Below are 21304 nucleotides of genomic sequence, written 5' to 3' on the forward strand. Positions count from 1 at the left end.
TTGGTTTGTAACTGCAGAGGGCTTTTATTCTTGTTAGCATTAGAGGTTAGTATTCTTTTTGGCTATAAAGGATAATTTGGGTTACGCTGATCTTAAATTGCTGAGACAAGGAGCTGGACAGATTCTGCAGAAGAGAAGTGTGTGACTCATGGAAAGAGTAACTAGTGAAGAACTTGCTCGACTTGAACTCTTGCTTATAGGGATTTTATTTACCCCTGGGGAAGGGTGAAATTTTCCAGTTTGGCATAGAGCTAAACTACTTTACCAGTGAGAGAGAATTTGAAGCCTCCTTTGCTGGGAAGATAAGCTTTCATGATACAGGATAAAGGCTAACATGTACTGAAGATTATTGCACAGTGAGAGAGGAAAAAGATGCCTTAAAGCATGTTTCTTCTAACTGTGAGAACTAGCTAATGGAGTATTCAACACATGTCATACTTAACTAGATGATCACATTAACTCTTTTTCAATACCCCAGACAAACTATCGTACGTTTCTTTACAGCAGACACACTTACCAAAAAATAAAGAAAAATGTTCCCTGCTTTGAGGAACTGAGAATCGCTAGTAACTCTTTCAACAGTATGATACCCATATTCTCATTCACAGAAAGCTCCATTAGAGAATTCAGTCAAAACCCTTTTTTGATTTTTATTCCTAATGGGAATAATAAACCACCTGCCTGGTGACAACATTATGGGCACTTAAAAAAATTTGCTGTGGAAACATTTGGAAAGAGTTACCTTCAAGAAAATTACTTGCTAAAGAGGTTTAGTTTAAATGCAAATTCAGCATCAGCTTATCTGTACAAACATGTTCGAAAAGAAAGGAGAAAAAAGCCCACTTCCCTAACCTGGATCAGAGCTCTTACTAGCAGTCTAAAACATGCATAAGTTAAGCAAAACTCCCCAGTTTCTCCAGAACAGGGCAAAACTTAATCCTCAGGCACTGTCTGCCTGAAAATCTGAAGATCACAAACAAGAGGAATGAGATGAGATTTGGATGCAGATTCCAAACACTTTTAATACATGAGTTATGAATAGGAATTTTTTTTTTACAAACCTTACATCGAATTATGAGGAAATATTTAAACTGCTGTTGTTAATCTTTTGTTCGGAGTAAGTAACTATTTGTATAGTTTTGTAAAAAGACTTTGTTCTACCTGTGTTGTCAAATCACCTAGATCCTCTCTACAATAAAAACAAATGTTACATTCTTTCAGAAAGAAAAAAAAGACCTCATTTTAAAGCTAATAAAACATAATAACAAGTAGTAGGAGTGAAAGTTCAATTTATCAGCCCTATCTTTGAGCAGAACTCAATCATTTAGTAGAAATCTATTTTAGCCTTCAAAAAATACATGATAACAGGGATGACAAGAGAAGACTGAAGAATTGTATGAGTTTGGCTTTCAAAAGCTTCTTTAAATAATGAAACACTGAAGTTGAAAATGTCAGTATTCGATGAACTGAACTGTAAAGAAGCACAAGAGATTCCCATAGATCCTGAGAGCGTTATGTAGTGTATCTTAAGCAAAACTGGCAAACACTCAAAAAACCCACTGGTGATTTTGCCAGTCAGTGCTAAGGACTTACATATGGTCTTTGTTCAGGTTCCCTCAACTGGAGATGGTTTCTCTCAATTTAAATAGTTGGCAGTCATAATTTCTATTTTTCATAAATGCAGTTGCATTTATATCAACTCTGCTTGAAAAACTCCTGCTGGACCTTGCTGGAAATCATCAAACTTACCACCCTGAAGAAGAATCCCAGTCCTTGTCAGCCATGGCGACAGCCCCACAGAAAATGAGGAGCAACACAGATTAATTCAGCTTACAAGGAGTATAGGAATTACTTGATCTTAGGTCCAAGATGGCCATCGATGTGCTTTGAATAGGAGTGGACAGAAGATCATTCTTTTGGTCTTCAGATTACTTCTTTTCAGTTCAAGATTGTACATACTCTGATAGGTCAAAACTGTGGCCCTTGGAATTGCTATGCTCGTTTTGAAAGGAAAGGATGGAAATTTGCATTTTTGTTTCTGAAAATTTTAAACTTTAATATGAACAAAGCTAGCAAATTAATCTATGCATGGATCCTGAATCTAGAGAATTTTCTGGATTTTCTGTGTGCTGCTGGATAAGAGTCAACGCAAGTAAAATGAGAAAAAGAAAAAAAGGCTCCATGAGCTGAAACTTCTTGCTACAAATGTTTGCTTTCCTGGATGGCCCTAGTCTGGACAGATAATGGCTTTACTCTTTACACCCCAACTACATGTGATTCAAACAAGAATCTAACTCACAGACTATTTAGCACTGAGGCACATCTTCAGGTTATTTCCAGGTAGGAATACAGATGCGTATAGCTAAAAGACTATGTGCCTGCTGTTCCTATCGGCTGCATGTGATATTATATTGCCCTGCAAATCTGTGTATTCTAATAAATCAGCCTGCAGATATGCAGCAGGAGTGTCTGCTTTTGTGGGCAAAAGCCTTCTGAAGAGACCATCAGCACGCCTCTGCGGAGACACCGCCTATGCCGGAGACTGGAGCCCCACTGGGAGAAGAGAGTGCCTGAACGCAGGAAGGAGTGAAAGGCTGCCCCTCAGGTGGGCTCCCTTTGCTGGCAATGAGAAGCTGTGGTTGCGTGACTCACCGGCTGGCCGTCACGGGAATGTCTGAGAGCAGGACGCTGTTGTGGGCATGCTGTGGATGGACCGCAAGCCGTGCACTGTTTAGATTCATCTGCTACTGCTTTAGGGAAGCACAGTAAATTATGATGGCAAGCTTAAAACAATCTGACAATTATAGAGACTTATTTTAAACACAGCTGTTAAGGGAGGATACAAATTTAAATTTTCATAATCATCCTTTGTTTAGGCTCAGTGTCCTGAGCCCAACAGGCAAATACTGCAAAACTGACTCTAACCAACAAGAACGGAGAAAGGATCTGGTGATGTGACAGACTCTGAGGCAGGTTAAAGCCATTGCACAAAGTACTCTACCCTCCCACATATGGGCTTCAATCCAGAGACCAGCAAAATCAGTAGGAAGTCTTTCCAATGGTTGTAGCTCACTGAGATTGAAGCCTTTTGAGAAAAATAGCATATCTACCTGTTTATGCCCTTGCTCTACCTTTTTGTGGAGGGTGGTGGTCCACTGCACACAATTTAGGATCACAGTCCTTCTTGCTGAGAATGGCTAGGCAGGTCCTTCCCCCATTATTCTTCTTGTGTCCCAGGAAGACCACTCTGGAGCTGGGCTTCTTGCTGCCATCCCTTTGCACAGGAATGCAACAGCATCTGAACTACTGCTGGGTGTACTTAGCCTGCCTCGGACAAAAAGCCCTTAATTAGGAATCAGACATGAGGTTAGTGTGATGAGGACAAATCAAGTCAATGGCTTCCTCTAACTTCCACATGCCTTTTTCACCCAGGGTCTCACAGGCTATTTGGGACAGCTACAGTTCATCTGCTTTGGACACAGTCACATCACTTTGATTTGGCTGGATACAAACCATGTTTTAATTATCTGGTGTTTTCAGCCTCTACTGGGCCCTTCTTGGCTAAGCCCCTTTGCTATAAGGCCAGACTGAATTTCTGTTCTTTAAATACTGGTGAGGCTCTGTGCTGGGCTGGCGTGTCTCTCTACAGTACTTTTATGTTACAACCTGCCTATGGCAAGCTCAGCTCAGGTTGTGCCTGGCGTCGTGTTTGAGCCCAGGTGTTTAGCCTTTTTCTGGGGTCGCTTCACCCTTTCTGGCATGTCCTAGCTCTTCCAGTCCTCAAGCTCTTTCCCACCTGCAGCCTACACCAGGAAGGCTTGTACATTACTACCCTGCAGGCTTACTTTCTTGAAACTGGTTTCTGTCCCACCCAAAATGGGCATGAGCTGTGCCTGTTTCCACCTGAGGCTGCTTGTTAAGCACAATGCCACACCTCATCACAGACTCACACGATATCTGAGAGTGGAGGGGACCCTCAGACGTCCCGCTCAGACCAGGGTCAGTGTTCAAGCATCCTGATGCAAAACACAGACAGACACACTGCAGACTGACATTAAACACCTCTGCAGACGCCTTTTGCTATTGGAGAAAAAGTGATGGAAATGAAAGCCCAGCATTTTTCTCCCTACCTACTTTTTTTAAAAAAAAGCTTGTAATTTTCATTTCATCACCTTCCACCACAAACCTTGAAAGAGCAGCAGACAGAGGACCTATACACATACTCCCAACCTCTAACATTGGTGTGGCTGGGAGCTGCTCCAAATGCATCATTAGAAGTAGTATTCTGCCCTTTTTTTAATCCAGAGGGCCAGGATCTGCTGCTCTGTGTGCCCAGCTGGTCTTTAAACAATTGTTTACTCTGACAGTCAAGCTCAGGTACCAGTTTGTAGCACAGCAGACTAAGCAGGGCTGGGCTTCTCTCTTTGTGACATGGAGAGCAAGTTTAAAGTGGAGAGTAGATACCCAGGCTGCCCACCCAGCATCATCCCAAACTGTCAGAGAGGGAGACCAAGCACAGACAAGGGGGTGAAAACATTACCTTTCAGGTTATTAAGCAGCTGCTGCAGGGGTAATCATGGCTGGTGTGCCTACAAGCCGTGGCTCCTCTTTCCATAGTCTCATACCACTTCTGTCCGCTTTTCTTCCACTTAACGCCGATTGGCTGGTCTTCCTGGGTTATGTATAATTATGAAATCTTTAAGACATTCTTCGATGCTAATTCAAGTCAGGAGGGATTTTATTTTACCTAGACGCTTTTTTGTTCAGCTTTCATAAGTCTGAGCAGCACACAGTGCAACAGTGAAAAATCAGGATCCACAGCTGAAGTTTATTTTTGTAGAGGTTAGTATTCTTGGCATATGACATAGCCATGCGGCGAGAGTTTTCAAATATTAGTTATAATATTTACTTTGCTTTTGTGAAGAATGTGTTAGTTTAAACATGTCTTCTCCTAAGGTAAAGTGAAATAATTAAATGTATTTTCTCATTTTTGTGGTCCTTTCCACCTAATTTCCTCCACAGTTTATTTATTTTCAGTATACACGGGATTGTACAAAGAAACAAGCAATTGCAAGGAATAGTGTAACAAAAAAGTTCAAGGGATATTTTAATTGCTTTGTAGGCAAGATATATTTATTTCCCTGAGGGGAAGAATAATTGCAACAGCACAGTGTGGAGATTTTCATATCTTGAAAAAAATCTTGTATTTCTGAATCAGTTATTTTATGTATGTGAGGATAACTGTGAAACTGCCAAATATTCTAGTAGAGATTTCTGCTAGTTCAAGAAAATGGAATTCAAGACTATGCAAATCCATACAACTTCTTTTACTACAACAGTTATGTCAGCAACTCGAAAAGAAGTCAACTCCTACTTGCCTTAAGCATGTATTTTGTTAGATATGGCAGTGGTCACTAGTGATAGACTGGCATTAGACTTTTGCCAAATGGATCCAGCTTTCAGTGACTTAATGCAAACAAACAGAAAAAGTCCTTATGGCAATCTCTTTTGGTAGCAGTACGAGGGGGAGTGATGACCATTACCCTGGCTATCATTAGTTTAGCCTTCCTTTCCCATCCAGACTTGTAGCTCTGGACTATCTGCATGTTAATCTGACTGCTTCAGATACCCAGTGCCACATGGGACCCGTATTGCTCCAAGATACGAATTCACATACAGGCCAAGCTCCAAGTCTCATCATACAAGTTCCTTCATCCCTGAAAAGCTAGTCTGCTTCAGGACCATGTGGCTCCTGGTCAGAAAAGCCAGTATGATTTATCTGCTGGCATGTGTGTATAGTGCCTAATGCAACAGAGCCCTGATCGCAAGTAGCAATAACGATGCACTGGGAGACGATGACTTCTTTCAGAGGAGGTGCTGGGGAAGGCGCTACAAAGATGCATTCATGGTAGCAAATCCAAGGAGGGGGAGGCAGAAGGTTATTTACCCAAGGTAATGCAGTGTGAGTCTGGAAACGCCGGGACGTGCCAGGGTTGATCATTACAGATCTCCAAGTCACAAAGGAAGGCCAGTGGTGGCGAATGGCTTCAGCAAAGCTAAGCCACTTCCTTCCAAGCCCCACACATCCATCCAGACCTAGTCTGACTATCTGAGTTCCTTGGAAGTGAATGTAAGTGTCTACATGAATAGAGTGAGCAGGACTTGTCTTTTTGTGAAATGTTATTAGTGATATTTATACTGTGGAAACACTCAGGAGCCGTTGAGGCCTCAGGATATTAGTTGCAAACCGTAAAGTAATTACAGTTTCTGCCTGAAGGAACAAACAACAGTCATAGTTGGAAGGTACAGTTCTGTTCAAAAAATACCATGTAAAAATAATATTAACGTCTTAGTCTGCAAATCTACTTCATGTATGTATTCAGAGTCACGTGTGGTATATACTTTAGTGACATAATAAAGGTCAGTTGCTTCTTTTCCCTACTGTGATGACAATGAGACTAAGCTGTTCTCTTTTGTTCAAAAGAAATACCTTCTAAATTAGAGTCAGGTTACCTGTGGCTAAAGGTATAATTTAGGCTGCAAAATACAGGGTTTTTTTGCAGATACTTGTATAGTACAGAAAAGGAAAACAGCAGATACAGGTCTCCAGCTGATTCTCAGCTTACAAGAAATAATAGAGACTGCTTTTCCTCCTTTAGCTCAGAAGTTTGGTGTAATATTATTGAAGCTAATTGAACCACACTACTGTATAAGTGCTTTTCTATAGCCAAAATTGGCACTGAATGCAGCATTCAACTGTGTCAAACTCTAGTCTGTTAACTGTGAGCTCCCAACCTGGCTTTCCTTGCAGGCTAAGGCTTGCTGCCTGGTGGATCTACAAGACCGCCAGGGCCACTTGCTGGCCCTGTAGCCTGACACATCGCACACTGCCGATCATTCAACATACTGCCTGGCTAACCTGGACATCGCGTCACGGGGAGATACTGTGGCACTATGCTGCATAAGAAGGCTGAGTGATCACCCGTGCACTCAGATGACTTCACCCTCAACGTAATGTACATCTTCCCTGGAGCATCCTGCGAAGGTCCCTGCTTTGCCCTGCAAGCCCATGCACCAGACACATCCTCCATGAGACACACAGTCCTGTCTCCCTCATTTGCTCAAAAAGAACTGTGGAGGTCAGAGTGCTGCCAACTTTGACAGCTCAGAAACAATTGTCCTTCCTCACTCAACTCATGAGACTGGCCCCAAAGTCAGGAGACTTGAACAAAAACATATACGGCAGTTTAGTTCTTGCTTTCATGATGGTTTGAATAATGTTATTTTGGTTCTTGTTGCAGATACTCAAACTCTTAAACTGGCTTCTCCCCTGTCCATTAAGACTTTAACCCTTCAAACAATCCTGCCATCTCATCGGGCAGCAGTTTTGCCTCCTGCACCCATCCTGCTCCCAATCTTCCAGCGAGTTCTGCCCTTCTCAGCCTCAGCAGAGCACCCAGAGAGCTGCCCCTCTGGCAGGAGGTGTACAGCCTGCAAACCTCTCTTTATGTTTCCCTGTGTTCATCCTTTAGACACTAACCACAGGGGAAAGGAACAGCAACAGCATGAATTGCTTTCCCAACTCTTCTTTAAGAGAGTGGTGTGCCTGGTAGGTGGTGTGAGATACTAACTTGGTTTTATAACTGCAAACTCTGTTAGTGCCTTTTCCACAGGAGATGGGGAGGCAGCCAGAGCAGGTTTTTCATGAGCAGTGATACCATTTATTAGAAGTTCCTCAGGAACTTTAGTAGCCAATGGACTTGTTTTTGAAAGGCCAGCATCTAGCTGTTTGGTGCTGGACAGATGCGCTTTTTGCCCTTTGGAAGCAGGGACTTCTATATGTGAAGAAATTTTGAGCTGAGCTTTAGACTGCAGTGGCGGTTCACTGAAGTCTCTTTCAGCTGTTAGAACTTCTATGGGCAACCCAATGTGTTATTGCAGCCAAACCAGGTCCCTAACGTCCAAGACCCTCCAGACTTGGGGGGGGGGGGGGCGGGGGGGAAGTTTAAAAAAAAAAGTGACCAAACCCAGACAAACAGAGAAGAAAAGTGTGGATTTCCTTGTTAGAGGAAAAAGAACACTGAAAGTCAGATCTGCCATGTAAATTTGCGAGGAGTGCTTGACCTCAACCAATTAATCTCAAATAATACTTAATATGTTTTCAAGAATGTTTTTAAACCTTGATCATTTTATGCAAGGCATCTACGTTTGTGGATATATTTCCTTTGAGGCCCCTTACCATTTGCTGTATAGTAGCCAGTAATACACCGCATTTGCCCCCTGCTTGACATGACTTAAAACCCACATTTCTTAAAAGCAACTGGCTTCTGCTGTGGAATGATGCAGTTTTTGCCCTCTGTTCAACAAACCCAGCCACACACGTAGTTGTGATCTCATTCTGGAAAACTTCTGAAGGACAGCGGCCTTGTGCAGAGCAACAATCCCGAGTACCACATCAGTTTCTCTCTACTTACTCAGTCATCACCCCACCTCTCTGGTTTCAAGGTATTTTTTGTTCCCTAAACACTGTAAAAACATTTAGCCTACTCAGGATTGACAATAATTAGCCTTCGGAAGGCTGAACAGTTGGGTTGCTGAGAATGTCTTGCAAGTTAAAAAAACAACGGACATGTATGCTTGCTAAGAGAGGAAGCAGTGATCTCACAGTTAACTTCTTAGTTATCTTCAAGCTGGGGATCCTTTCAGGCTTTATCTCAGTTTTTTTTCTGAACCACCACAGAGTTTCATTCTAGTTTAGCCCACTGTGGATTTAGAAGCCCCCAGTGCCAGTGGCATTTTCTTTTCAAGCACTGGCTTTCAATTCAGAGTGCACAGGAGCAGAAGCCTTTAACATCGATGTGGCTCCCTTACACTGTGACTATAGAAAGCTCCAAACTCTCATCTATTTAAAACATCTATTTATTTTTGAGCGGTTTTAAATAGATGAGAACTAAGGAGGAAGGGACTGTTGTGCTCCTAACACAGGCTCTTGCCTGGAATCCTGTCAATGTAAAACCCTCCTGCTCCCCGTGCTGGCTGTGTAGCTGCGCCAAGAGCATTTAAGAACAGAATCTCATCAGTTTGGAGCCAGGGTCAGTGTCCTTAAAGCTCTGGAAAAGAGCAGAGGAGAACCCAGGGAGGAGGACCTGGATTCCAAGCTATTGGATTTGCAAACTGATTCTCTGCAAAGTTTCTTGGAAAGAACTCGGACACATCAGCTTCTGAGTATTTTAAAAGATGTAACCTTTGGGTTATTTTGTGAACTTTGTTTTTTTCCTTCATTTACAACGCTAAGGGGTGACATCAGTTAAGACACACTGGAGGAAAACGTAGGCAGTTTTGCTTATATATTAATTCCAAGTACAATTGTGGTTTGTAGTTTGTTCTTTAGGAATACATACTCCTTTACAAACATAAAGAAAAACAGGAAGGTACATGGTCCCTCCTAATCCTGCTAGGATTTCTGCGAAGAGCAATCTCAAACCTCTGGCTCTCACCAGGCGGAGACTGAGGAATGTGCTTACCTTTAACGCGTGCAAGTGCTTTCACTGAGTTCCTGCCTACAAAGTGCAGCATGTATATAAAGCTTTTGGGGGTTTAGAGCCTTGCCGCCATTAAAACAGCGCAGAACTGCTCAGCTATTGCCAAGGTGCAGGTATGCCACCCCAGCAGCTCGGGACAGCTACGGCGCCGGTGCCGCAGGCAGACGGCAAGTTAGCGCCCGTAAGTTAAAATACGTATTGCTGGGGGCTTGCTTAGCGGCGCAGGCTCTGCCGCAGGCTCCGATCGCCCCGCTCGGCGCCGGGACCCCCGCGGCCCCCCCGCTCGCCGTCCCCGTCCCTGTCACCTGGCCCCGGCCCCCCACGCCCCGGGAGCGCCGCCTGACGTCACGGCGGCCCCAGATTGGCTGCGCGGGGCCGGCACCGGGGCACCCCCCCCGCCGCCCCCCGCCCCTCCCGCACACACTCACTCGCGGAGAAACTTAAAAAGAGGGTGGGTTGGGGTTTTTTTTTTCACCTCGGACTGGCTTAAGGACCGTTTCTTACACACGCCCGCAGACCCCTGGCAGCTCCGGGAACCGAAACATCTGCTCTCCATTGCGACCACCCCCCTCCGGCAGACACCCTTCCCCTGCTGCTGCTCCTCCTCCCTTCCCGCTCCGGCTCCGGCTCGCACTCGCCGCTTCCTTTCTTCCAACGATGTTTTCCTGCTCCGCGGGGCGACGTCGTTGCTGAACTTTTCTACCAGTTTGGGGGGCGGGTGGGAGGACCCTGAGGCTTTTTTCCTTCCCCCCCCACAGAGCAGGTTGGGGAGCAGCGAGCGGAGGAAGGATCCGCACCCCGGGCGCGGGGCGCACCCAGGCACACACCCCCCACCCCACCCCCCCGCCTTTGCGCCGGGGCTCCGCGAAGCTCGGCGGCTGCGGGGGCTCCCGCTGTGGAAATGGCTCGGATCAGATGGGGCTTCTTCCTCCTCCTCGCTGCCTGTGCACTTTTGTCACCAGCGCTCGCTGCCTCCGAAAAGGGCAGGCTGAGGAGGATCACCTACGTCCTGCAGCCCGGCCGGGGGGGCTCCTCTGGCAGCCGGCAGCAGCGCCCGGCCCCCCTCGGGGGGGAGCAGCAGCAGCAGCAGCGCACGTTTAACGTACAGCTGAACGCCCGCTACAGCGGCGGCGGCACTCTGGAGCGGACCCGGCGGATGAGCAAGCCGGGAGGTGCGGGCGTCCAGCTCCGCTTGGGCCCCGCCGGGCAGGTCCACCCCAACTCCGCCGCTCACGCCGCCTCCTTCGCCAAGCCGGCCCGCTTCGGGCCGCGGCCCAAGCCGCCGCCGGGCCCCCACGGCAACAGCAGCGCCGGCCTGCCCCTCCGCCAGAAGCACCAGCTGCCGCCGCTGCCGGGGTAAGGCGCCCTCCCGCGCGTCCCCACTCCCCAGCACGGCTGAGGCCCCCACACCACCCCGAGCATCTTCGTCGCGGCCGCTGTCGCCTCCCCTTGGGGGGGGGGGGGGGGGGGCGCTCGCCGTGCGCCTGGGGCCACCGCGGCGTTACCTGCCTGCCGCCGGTGCCCGGCTGGCTGCAAACCCGCCATGGGCGCGTAACGGCCCCCCCCCTTCCCGGTTTTTTCGCCGCTTTCACCTGAGGCCGGGCCCGGGGTCAGCTCCCCCCACCCCGTCCCGCCCAGGAGGTCGCGGTGGGTCCCGTGGGGCCGCGCCCGGGCTGAGGCGTCGAGCGCGCGAGGAGCTCCGCAGCCGCCGCCCGCCTCTCCCTCGGTCCTGCCGCCGCTGCGGCGGCGGGGGGGGCCCGGCCCGGCGCGGCCATGCCAGGGGCGAGCCGCGGCCCCCGCCTTTGTCGTTTGCGTCCCTGAGAGCAGTGCTCGGGGTGCCCGGCCGTGCCGGCCCTCCCGGGAGGCGCCGGCCCGCTCTGCCAGTCGGAACCGGCGCCGGGCGAGGAGTTTCCTCAGACGCTCTTCGGGACGTTTAATTCTTCCCGCCTTTTCTCGCCCCGGCCCAGCGCCCGCCCCGCGGCCCGGCTGGGGATGGGGAGCGGGGCCGGCCGCCGCCGCGGTGCCGGGGGGGGCCCCGCCGGACCCTCGCCCTTCTTTGCTGTTCCCGCAGGGTCAATGTCTGCGGGGGGCAGTGCTGCCACGGCTGGAGCAAGGCCACGGGCTCCCAGCGGTGCATCAAACGTGAGTAACCATGTGGGTCGGGGGGGTGGGGGGGGGGACCGCGCTGCGGTGGGTGCCGGGGGGAGCTGTGGGGACCGCGCTGTCATCGGGCGAGGCGGTGGACGCCGACATCGGCGGCGGGCGAAGAGGTGCCGGCTGAGCTACAGATGCCACCTGCGCCCCAGCAGCGCGGTTAACCAGCGCGCTTGGTCGAGCCCTTCTCCCCGCAGCATCGTGGTGCGGTGGCAGTTGCAACACTTCGCTTTTCGTCCCCAAATCCCTGCTTGCTAACCTTCAGCTTCGCTAAGAGATGAACAGCGGGTGCCTCTTACGTTTATTCTCAGCACAGATAGTGGCATTTTTGGAGAGAGCTTTGCAGAGGTTATTTTTTGTGGGGAGGAAAACCATGTTAATGCTTGGGTGGTGGGAGGTTTTTTTGAACAGGGGGCTTAATAGGGTAAGAGCCTGCCAGAGGAGCACAGGTTGGGAGCAAGAATTGCCGTCTACCCTCGCTGTCACTTCACCAGCTGCCCACGTGATGATGCTGTGCTTAGGGCATGGAATTTTTGAAGCCTTGAACAAGGCAAAAGAAGTGGGTTTGGAGAAGAGGGATGTACCTTTACTAGGAGATCTAGAAACACAAAATACATGCATAAAATAACCTGATTGAGTCAATGCTATTATGCTTACGTTGCCCTTTCTAATCTGAAAGAGGAAGACTCTGCTAATTTAGGCAGGATTCAGGATGACTACAGATGACTAAACTGGAGTGATGTTGCCATGAGGTCATGGAAGACTGGAATGACATACCCCTTCAGGAAACCCCTTTAGGTGTCAGCGAGATTGGGTAGATCTTGGAACATCAGCTTTAGTTCAGCAGGACAGACTTCTGTCCCTGAGAGAGTTGGAGTAAACAGTGCTTTCAACGTGCAAACTCTGTTTGGGGTTTTTTATAGTGGCTTTTGTCCCTGTGTGAGATTTTTCACAATAGGGAGCAATCACATTTGTAATCCTCAGTAAGGTCAAGTACCTTTGACCTGCATGGAGCTGTTGCTAAGAAGCAAAGGCTATTGCAGTAGGCTGTTAAAGACAAAACTTCACAATTTTCCTGACCAATTTAGAAATACTTTTAAGAGTCTTCTAAATTAACATTTTCAGCTTAAAATACATGCTGCTGTGTTAGGTTAGTCACCTTTTTTGCTTAACACATGTTGCAAGTACTAGAATTACTTCCTTTAGTTTACAGTGTTTGAGATGCTATTTTGAGGCTTATTGCAGACTTTAATAAACTCCTACCTTAGCTGAAAGACTAATCAAAGTGAAAAAAACCTGTTAGTTTTTTATTTAATCTGATGAAATTATTTCAACTGCTATTGTCAACCAATTTTATTTTCACTATTTTGAACAAAACCCAAATAATTTTCCTTTCCGTGGCTCTTCCTCTGTCTTCTAGTAACTTTTAATTCCAGATGACTTTAATCCATCGTTTTAAACTTTTGTTTATGAATTAAGTGGTTTGCTTTCTGTCCTTTAAGCTCCATCTTTTTGATTTCTCCCATTATCATTCAACTGTTGTCTCCTTTTTCTCTCTTTTTTTTTTTTTTTATTCCTTTCTGGTTTTAGCGTCTTCAATAAGGATTAAGTCAGGGAATTACAATTTTATGGGATAGCTATGTAGAATTTCATTGAAATCCTTGAATTACTTGGTTCATTCATATAGTTATTGGAGGAATGGAGTAGCAGAGAAAGAATTAAAAGGAAGGGGGGGGGGTGTTTCCCTTTGACCTTTCTTTCTCATTTTGTGTCTCCAGTATTGGGCTCTCCTTAGAATTAAATATTTTTGCTGCCTGCTCTGATGCTACTCTGATACCTCCTAGCAGTGGTATAATACACGTGGCTTGGATCTTCTTGATTTTACCCCGCTCTTGGCAATCCAAGGGAAGCACTAAATGTACTGAAATTGTCTGGTTTGTAACTTAGGCAGGCCATGAGATAGCACTGACTTGATTTAGCTGTGGAAGATTAGTCTCACAGTCATAAAAGCCAGATAGCTCCTTTTCTTGAACTTCCCAAAGTTCCTTTCAGAAGAACGGAAACCCTATAACTGAACAAAAGTTAACCCCTTTTTTTCCTGTAGAAATAAGTGATTTTTAAATTCAGACAGTGGACTCTCATTTGTTTTTGAGTGGATTATTGCAGTTGGGGATTAGTTGTGCCACAGATGCAGGCACACCTGAGCTGACTTCATGCAGAGTCAGTCTGGATCTGTCAGGGTTTATTAGCTCAGGCTCAGTATCACTTTAATAAGCTATTTGGCCTCTAGGGCCAGTTTATATTCTTTTGCATGGTGCAAAGCCTGAGCTAATAAACCCCAGACCCATACTGGCTTTTTCCAGAGCCAAGTTCCATTTGTCTACATCGTGCTTCCAGAACCAGAGTGCTGAGAGCCAGCTCTGATCAGTGAGGCTTATTAGCTCAGGTGTAATCCCAGGTTGGAATGAGCACCATGTGTTTCTGTTTTGCTGCACCTGTGTGGATAAGCCTGCCTGTAACCCACAGAAAGAGGAGTTGAAGGGAGAGGGTATGATCTTGCAGCCCAGGCTATATTAATCATCCCTCCTGCTTTGTTGCACGTTGTGGTGGTCACTAGCCCTGCTTTTCCACACATGGGGCTATGGCTGAGGTTGCTGTTTCCTTGGGTGACTTCCATCCCAGGCGGGTGTCAGGCTGGCTGGGAGCAGTGGCAGCTGCATCGCGTTTCCCTCAGTAGCAGCAACAGGGGGTATCTGAAATGTTTCTGTGCGGGTCAGAGGGCAGCACCTGTACAGAAGAGGCAAGTGGACTTTTCAAGTCCTTTTTCTAAATTTTAGTTTGAAGCTGACTTGCCTGTTGTGTTTATAGTATTTGTGTTCCCTTGGAAGCCTTACTGTGTGTCCTCAGAAGGTCAGCTTCTGTTTCCCTGTTAAGTACCTGTATGAGAATGTCCACCGTATCTGATTTTAGGCATATAGGCTTTTCCCCTCTGTGCCTAATATTAAGTTTTGCATTGTAAAGCTTTATCTTAGGAACTTCTTTTTCAAACTTGGTGTGACTTTGTTTATGAAGAACTGCATCATTCTAATTAAAAGATGAAATCATAAAGCTCAGCATTAGAAGTATCCAGAATTGCTTTATGCTGAGAGAATGACGGCTAATAATCAGAAATGACCTTTTTGAAGTGTTCAGAACATCCATCTTTGGGTAAAGACAAAGGTGGGAAAAATTCAACCACAGCAATAAACACCTTTGAAAGTTATAAGCACGTGAAAGGGTTTATGACAAAGATTGTCTTCTAGTCATAGTTATCGTAGGTTATAATCTGTGTAAGCACAATAATAAGATACCACCAAGGCTGGAGACATCATGTTTTGTTAGCACTTGTTGCATTACCAAATCCTTATACAAACATTAATTATCTCTATAACATGGCTGTAAGGCAAGTAGAACCTTGAGTGTGGGTTTTTTGTTATTTATTTCACTTATGGAAATTGAACCATAGGTTAAATGCAGCCTTGGACAAGTTAGAACATCTGATTGGAAGGCCTAAGATGGAAATTAGGAGTTCCTGCCTCTCAGCTGCATGTTTATCCTATTGAAGCCTGTTGTCTCCTACTTTGTTACTTGCTGCTGAATTTCTGTTAATACTACTTCCTACAAAATATGCTCTTCTGTTTCTTCTGGTTTTGTTTTCTTTTTCTTAATGATTACAAGGAGCTGTTTTTCGTGTTGGGAAGTCAAGAAAGAAATTACTATTGTACACAGGATCTGATATCTTATAAAAGAAATAAATTAAATGACCTTATTGTAATAGTAGATCCCTTCTAAAACATAATAATATGTTTTGTCTGGAGTATTAATACCAGTTGTTTGTGAGTGTTCTAAGTGTAAACTGGATAGTTTAAAAAACAGCATTGCCTGGAGGAATTCTAACTTCCACTAACATGAGAATTAACTAATGCTAGTGGGAAGGAAAGAGTTCTCTGTTAATGACATACTGAAGCATGAGCTGTTTATTGCAGAGGTGTAAGAAAGGTTCATAGGCCAAACGGGTGAGGAAGTGGATTTTGCAGGATTATGTTTAGCATAAATTTCAAATAGGGAGAGGAGTTACTGTTTGTGTAGATGTAGAACCCACATGCACCATCATTGTCAATTAAGAGAAAAAGGCTCTTGTGTCATTGTTAGCTGAAGGCGTATGTGTGCATGCATGTATTCCACATGTGGGTCCAAGGTGAGGATTCTGGAGCTGGAACAGGACTGGATTCTTTGAGTTTGGTCATGAAGTTCTTTCCTGTCTGTCGTGTGCTCGCGCACCTTGGAAAGGTCATCAGAAAATAAGTGGTCTGTTGTCTTTTTTGTATTAAAAGATTATCTTGTTAATTCTCTTGTCTTTTGAAAGACTTCCCGACTCAACGTTAAATAAATGCGCTACAGATGAACAAGGTTTAATTTATCTTTCAGAATAAGAAAATATGCAACAGTAGAGTCTTCCTGCTGGAGAAAGAGACTAGAAAGTTGTGCTAATACTTGCCAAGAAGGGTCCCCTTTGTTCAGTTCCCGAATCTGCATGGCCTCTGCTTGTGTATTGCTGTTCAGTTTGAGCCATCTGATCTCTGACCCTCGAGCTATATTAGTTGCTATTGCTGAGTTAGCACACTACAGCTTTGTGTCTGCTTCAGGACAAGGGCACTTCACAGTGTGACTACTCGACCCCCACTTCTCCAAGACCTGGATGGAGCACATCCTAGGTTGCTTCTAGCTTGTGCTCCTGAATTTTCTTGGGGAAGGTGAGGGAAAGGTTGCATGCTTAGGTCTTGTTATGATACTGGTTAGGATCCAGACCTGGAAGCTTGGAAGCACACATGGGTCCCCCGGTTTAGATGTAAAACCCTGTACCACTAAATGTTTTAATATTGGTTGCTCGGAATCTATTCTTTTTCTGTCTTCAGTTCAGCTCTTGGAAATGGTGGTATCCAGGAGAGCTGTACTTCTGATCATTGGAACTGAGTACTTCAATGTTTGCAGCTGTTCTTCATGGAGGTTTTCTAGTTAGAAATTATTCCTGAAGCTTGTGCTTAATCAGTTTTGTGGCTTTGTGTTTTACCAAGTTCTGTTTATTTCCATTGTGTATACAAAGCCTAACTATAACATTCTCTCCCCAAATGTTTCTTTTCATTCTAAGACCATCATCTCAGTAAAAGCAGTATCAATCTCTTTCAAGTTACGTCTAAATCAAAATTAGATGTCTCAATTTTAGAGACAACTACTTTGGCCCCACGTAGCTGACCTATACATTAGTCCTTTTTAATCTACTCTTTGATGTTTTTAAACATTTCAGAGTTGAAAAACTGAAAGCCATTACTTGAGTAGCTTGGTTTTGCCTCTGCTGTGCTTGCTACTCTAATATGTAAATAAAACTTTTAAATTTCACATTCGAGTAATAGATTGGCTTTTGTAGTGGGAAGGCTTTTGTTAGCTCTCAGAAGTGGTTCTACTCTGCTTTATTTTTTTACCTGCTGTCCTTAGGAAGCAGGGAGAATGAGACTATCTAGATTCTTCTAATCTTTGGCTTTGTCTGCATTAGTGTTGACTAACAGGAGCAGATATATAGACTAAAACCTTTGGTTTTGATGACCTGAGGCTCATGGTACGCATGTTTCAGGGCTTAGTGTTTTATTTTGGACTAGGTGTAGTCTGGTCTTATGGAATGAATGCCAATACGAGGCTGAAATACATTAGGTGCATTCTTGGAGTGTTCATGTTTTAGGTTTAGTTTTTTATTATTTCAGACTTTTTTTTTTTTTCCTCTGCATCTGAAATAAGTACAGTGCATGTGCCTTAAGATGGCCCCACAACACGAACCAAACCTTGGTGAGTGTGATTGACAAGATACTCTTCAAGAGAGAATCCTGACCTGAGCTAAAGCAGTAAGGCAGACTTTGAGCACAGTGTCCATCTGCTGGCCATCAATGGCAGACAGCCTCCCTCCCTGTGAGGGGAGGCAGTAAGAGCTGTGAGAAGATGGGGAGCTGTTAGCTGCTGCTTGCCGTACAGATGTGACCATGCAGTTGCCACATTCCAGTGAGGAAACATAAGTCCACAATTAGTATGAGGTGAAAACTACCCAGTCTTTTCTTTGTGAGCCTTTTGGGACTCTACTGGAAACAAGTAAGGTTATAATGATACATAGTCTCTATTTAATACAAATACTACATATGTGTATAGATTTAAAACAAAACAAAAAAACCTTAAAAGAAACTTCTCAAGATGTTGTGCTTCTGCACTGAAGCAGACAACAGATCAGTAGCGAACTCATTCAGCACATTGAAGCAGTTGGTGTTAACAAAAGAAGCAGGACATATAGTAAAGTTGTGGTAAATCTACAGTGCATAAAATGTCTTGAACACTTCTGTTAATATAGTATCAGAAGGAATCCAGAAGCGTGGGGTTTTCTTCTTTTTTTCCTCTTTCAGATCTGTTGGCTATTTGTTTTCGATGGGTAATCTAGAAGTGGTGTAGAAAGCTGTGTAGGTGCTGGGGGAAGCTGTGGTTCATCCAGCCATTGCAGAGTGTTCCCCTGGTTCTGCATGTGTGCAGAAACAAAATGACGTGTTGACAGTGAAGTGATACTTTGATATTTAAAATAGTAGTCTTGCACCTCTCTTTGTATGGCTGCTCTTCCTGAGCTTTGAGAAGGGAAAAGCTGGAGGCAGGCTGTGCTCCCCTCTCCTTCCTCTCCAGCAAAGTGAGAGAGCAGGGCAAAGCAGCTGTGCATATGGGATCAGTGAGCCTCGCGGCCTTTGGGAGAGCAGGGCTGTAGTGGGGGGTGGGCTTCTGCACTCTGCAGGACCTCAAGAAGGTGGGTGCAGCACCTCTAACAATACCCTTCTTTGCAGCCTCCAACGTGAAGGGCTGCTTGTACCAACTGATCCTGCCATAAAGCAAGCTTGGATTGCCAGGGAGCTACAGGGTTAGTGGAGGGTGGATGGAGAGGGGCACATACCTCCCTCAGCTGGCTCCTTGGTCAAATACTGCAGTACTGGGTGTTAGCAGATGGTGGTTCAGGTTGTCAAGTGAGTCTGTGTTCTGTAACTAGCATGGACTGATACTAAGTTGGGTTTGAGGTTTTTGCTTTAGTTTTTTTGTTCTGCTTTTAAAAGCACCAATACTTGACTTGCGTAGCCTAATTTATTCCTAGAAAACAGGTCCTCTCCATTGACTACAGAAAGAAAGCAGAGCTTTAGCATCTCTCTGCATTTCTGATGCACACAGAAGGGGAACAAGGATTTTACGTATTAGCAAGGCAAGATTTTCATTTAAATGCACAACTAAAAATAATTCTGCTTGGCCATGTTATTTTTTGTGAGATGCAGATAGTCATCCCTGCATAAACCTAGAGTTTGATAAAGGGGGATTGTTTTGTGTCCTCTGGCCAGATTTGTTTTTTCATAATTCAAATCAGGTATTTTAGTATCTATAGATGGCAGTTTAGGTCTGGATTTTCAAAGCAGCTCAACTAAATAGTGAATTCTTGTTGAGAATTGGTTGTATTTAGGAAAAAACTTTGTTGTTCTTAGCATTTTAATTATTATTATTAATAGTCTTTTCTCTGGAATTTCTTTTCTGTAACACTTCAGTTGTCTGAGTCCTGCATCCAGTTAAAGATTTTCAATTGTCTCTTTACTGAGTATCTCTTAGTTTGTTCATTTTCCTGTGTGTTTCTGACAAAGTATTTTGCAACAGAATGAATAAGCACTGTAATGAGAAAGGTTAAGAGAATTAAAAGGATTGCATGCTGGAGTGTTAACCACTCCAGCAAACAAGAACAGCATGTAACATGTGAATCTGCTGATTTCCTTGGCTTAGTCTATTCTGTAGTGAATGATGGGTTTTTTTATACTGAAATGATAGAAGGATCTATAGCATGTGAAATGTTTCTACTGATAGAATTATGATCTCATATAATTAAACACTTTAAAATACCTCCCAGATTGTGCACTCTTAAGTATTTATACTATATACACTCCAGTAAACACAACATGAATGAAAATGCCAAGTATCAAACGGCATGTTATATTCTTATGACTGATAAAATAATGCACCCTATTGCTAAAGTTAGGCTTTTGAAGTATTTACGTTGTTAAATTCTGATAAATTGTAACATTTAGAGATAATACTATGAAGATATATAGAAAATAATCTCAATGAAAGATGTTATGTTGTCATTAGGTTAGGCAAGGAACTCTGACTTTTGTTTGTTTTAAAAGAAATATGTATGCCAAAAGCATTGTTTTTTGTTTCCCTCCTTTCTTGGAGGTCATGTTTACGTAGCCATCCAGTGTGGGACTGTGTCAGATGTTTTGAAGTGGACCAGTGAAGAATTCCAGCAGTGACACATGCTTTTATTTGAAGTATATTTAGGGAAAGAATTCCCTAAGACCGTATAGTTATGATAAAAACAAAGTTTCTGTGTAGGGGAGACACAGATGGTTGTAATACTTCCTCCGTTAGTAGTGTCAATGTCATATAGGTTTTCTGCCATTAATGCTATTTCTGATTATTTAAGTAATTTCAAATTTTTTTAATCAAATGGTCTTATAACATGGTTGTGTCACCCTTGGTCACAAATTCCGCTCCCCCATCCTCAGTGAATGTGTGCAACTGTTGGATATATTTCTGGTAAAATTCAACTTTTGAAAACTGTTTGGAGAGAGATATGCAGATGGAGAACTAGATCCTGAGACAAGCATTAGATGGTGAACGCCAAGTATTCCTTCAGTTGGCTTTGGGTTTCTAGTCTCACCAGTGTTGCATCCTCAGTCCTGACAATGACTTAAAAGACTTAAAATGGTATCCAGAATAAAAGTGTAAAAGTAAGTGGTGAGCAAATCAGTAGGGCAGTTTGGAGAACAGGAAGCTATTATAAACTTTGCTTTTCTCCAGGATGTCGGCACCATATTCAGATTTTTCTGAGGGAAACTGGAATATGCCTCTTTCCTTTCAGAACCCACAATTTGTTGCTCTCCAGAGAAAGTGCTTCACTGCTTTTCTTTTGCAATCAGTGGGAGATCATCACTCTGTCTTTCAACACAGCAGGAGTTAAAGGTGCCTTTGTGTCACAACTTTTTGTTTAGGATGCGCACTCAACCAAGATGAGCTAGCTTTGGTTTGGTTTCCTTGTGTGCTTGAGGAAAAGAAATCTTGAATTAATGAAGTAAGACAGTATTTACTATGCTTTTAACGATATTCCTGTTGCATGTAAAAGATCTTGAAATTTTTGCTCTAAGAACAGATACATTCATGTCACAGTGTTGTTTTTTCCCCTTTCTTTAAACTTGATGCATGCATCACTTCTCAACCATTTTATGCTGGAATCTGAAACAGCCCCACACTTAATTCTCTTTCCAATTACTACATTTTTTTATTATTTGCTGCCTAGCATGTGTTTTGTCTGATAGGATTTACGCACTTCTATGAGAGAAGTTGATATATGCTGTGCCAATGTGCGCAGTGATGAAATTTGTTGGAAGTCAGTGCATTCTGCTTAAACTGATGCTTGACTGTGTGTGGTTAAGGGGGGGTGGGGAGGGGGGGAAGGTATG

General features: G+C 44.5%; 1 protein-coding gene across 6 annotated transcripts in view; it reads left to right on the forward strand.

Moving 5' to 3' along the window:
* Positions 1-10443: 10443 nt before the first annotated feature.
* Positions 10444-21304, forward strand: part of LTBP1 (latent transforming growth factor beta binding protein 1) — a 213123-nt gene continuing 202262 nt past the window's right edge. For 5 of the 6 annotated variants that reach the window (XM_074863363.1, XM_074863365.1, XM_074863364.1 and 2 more), the window contains exon 1: positions 11635-11684. Coding sequence is in view for 1 of the 6 variants with exons in the window: in XM_074863371.1 (XP_074719472.1) it covers positions 10444-10898; positions 11614-11684 (526 nt within the window). In the remaining 5 variants the exon portion in view is untranslated. Of the gene's footprint in view, positions 10899-11613; positions 11685-21304 lie in introns of those variants that run through there. The other variant, XM_074863371.1, reaches the window with a different exon arrangement.

This window comes from Strix uralensis, chromosome 3, assembly GCF_047716275.1.
Source record: "Strix uralensis isolate ZFMK-TIS-50842 chromosome 3, bStrUra1, whole genome shotgun sequence".
Classification (NCBI taxonomy): Eukaryota; Metazoa; Chordata; class Aves; order Strigiformes; family Strigidae; genus Strix; species Strix uralensis.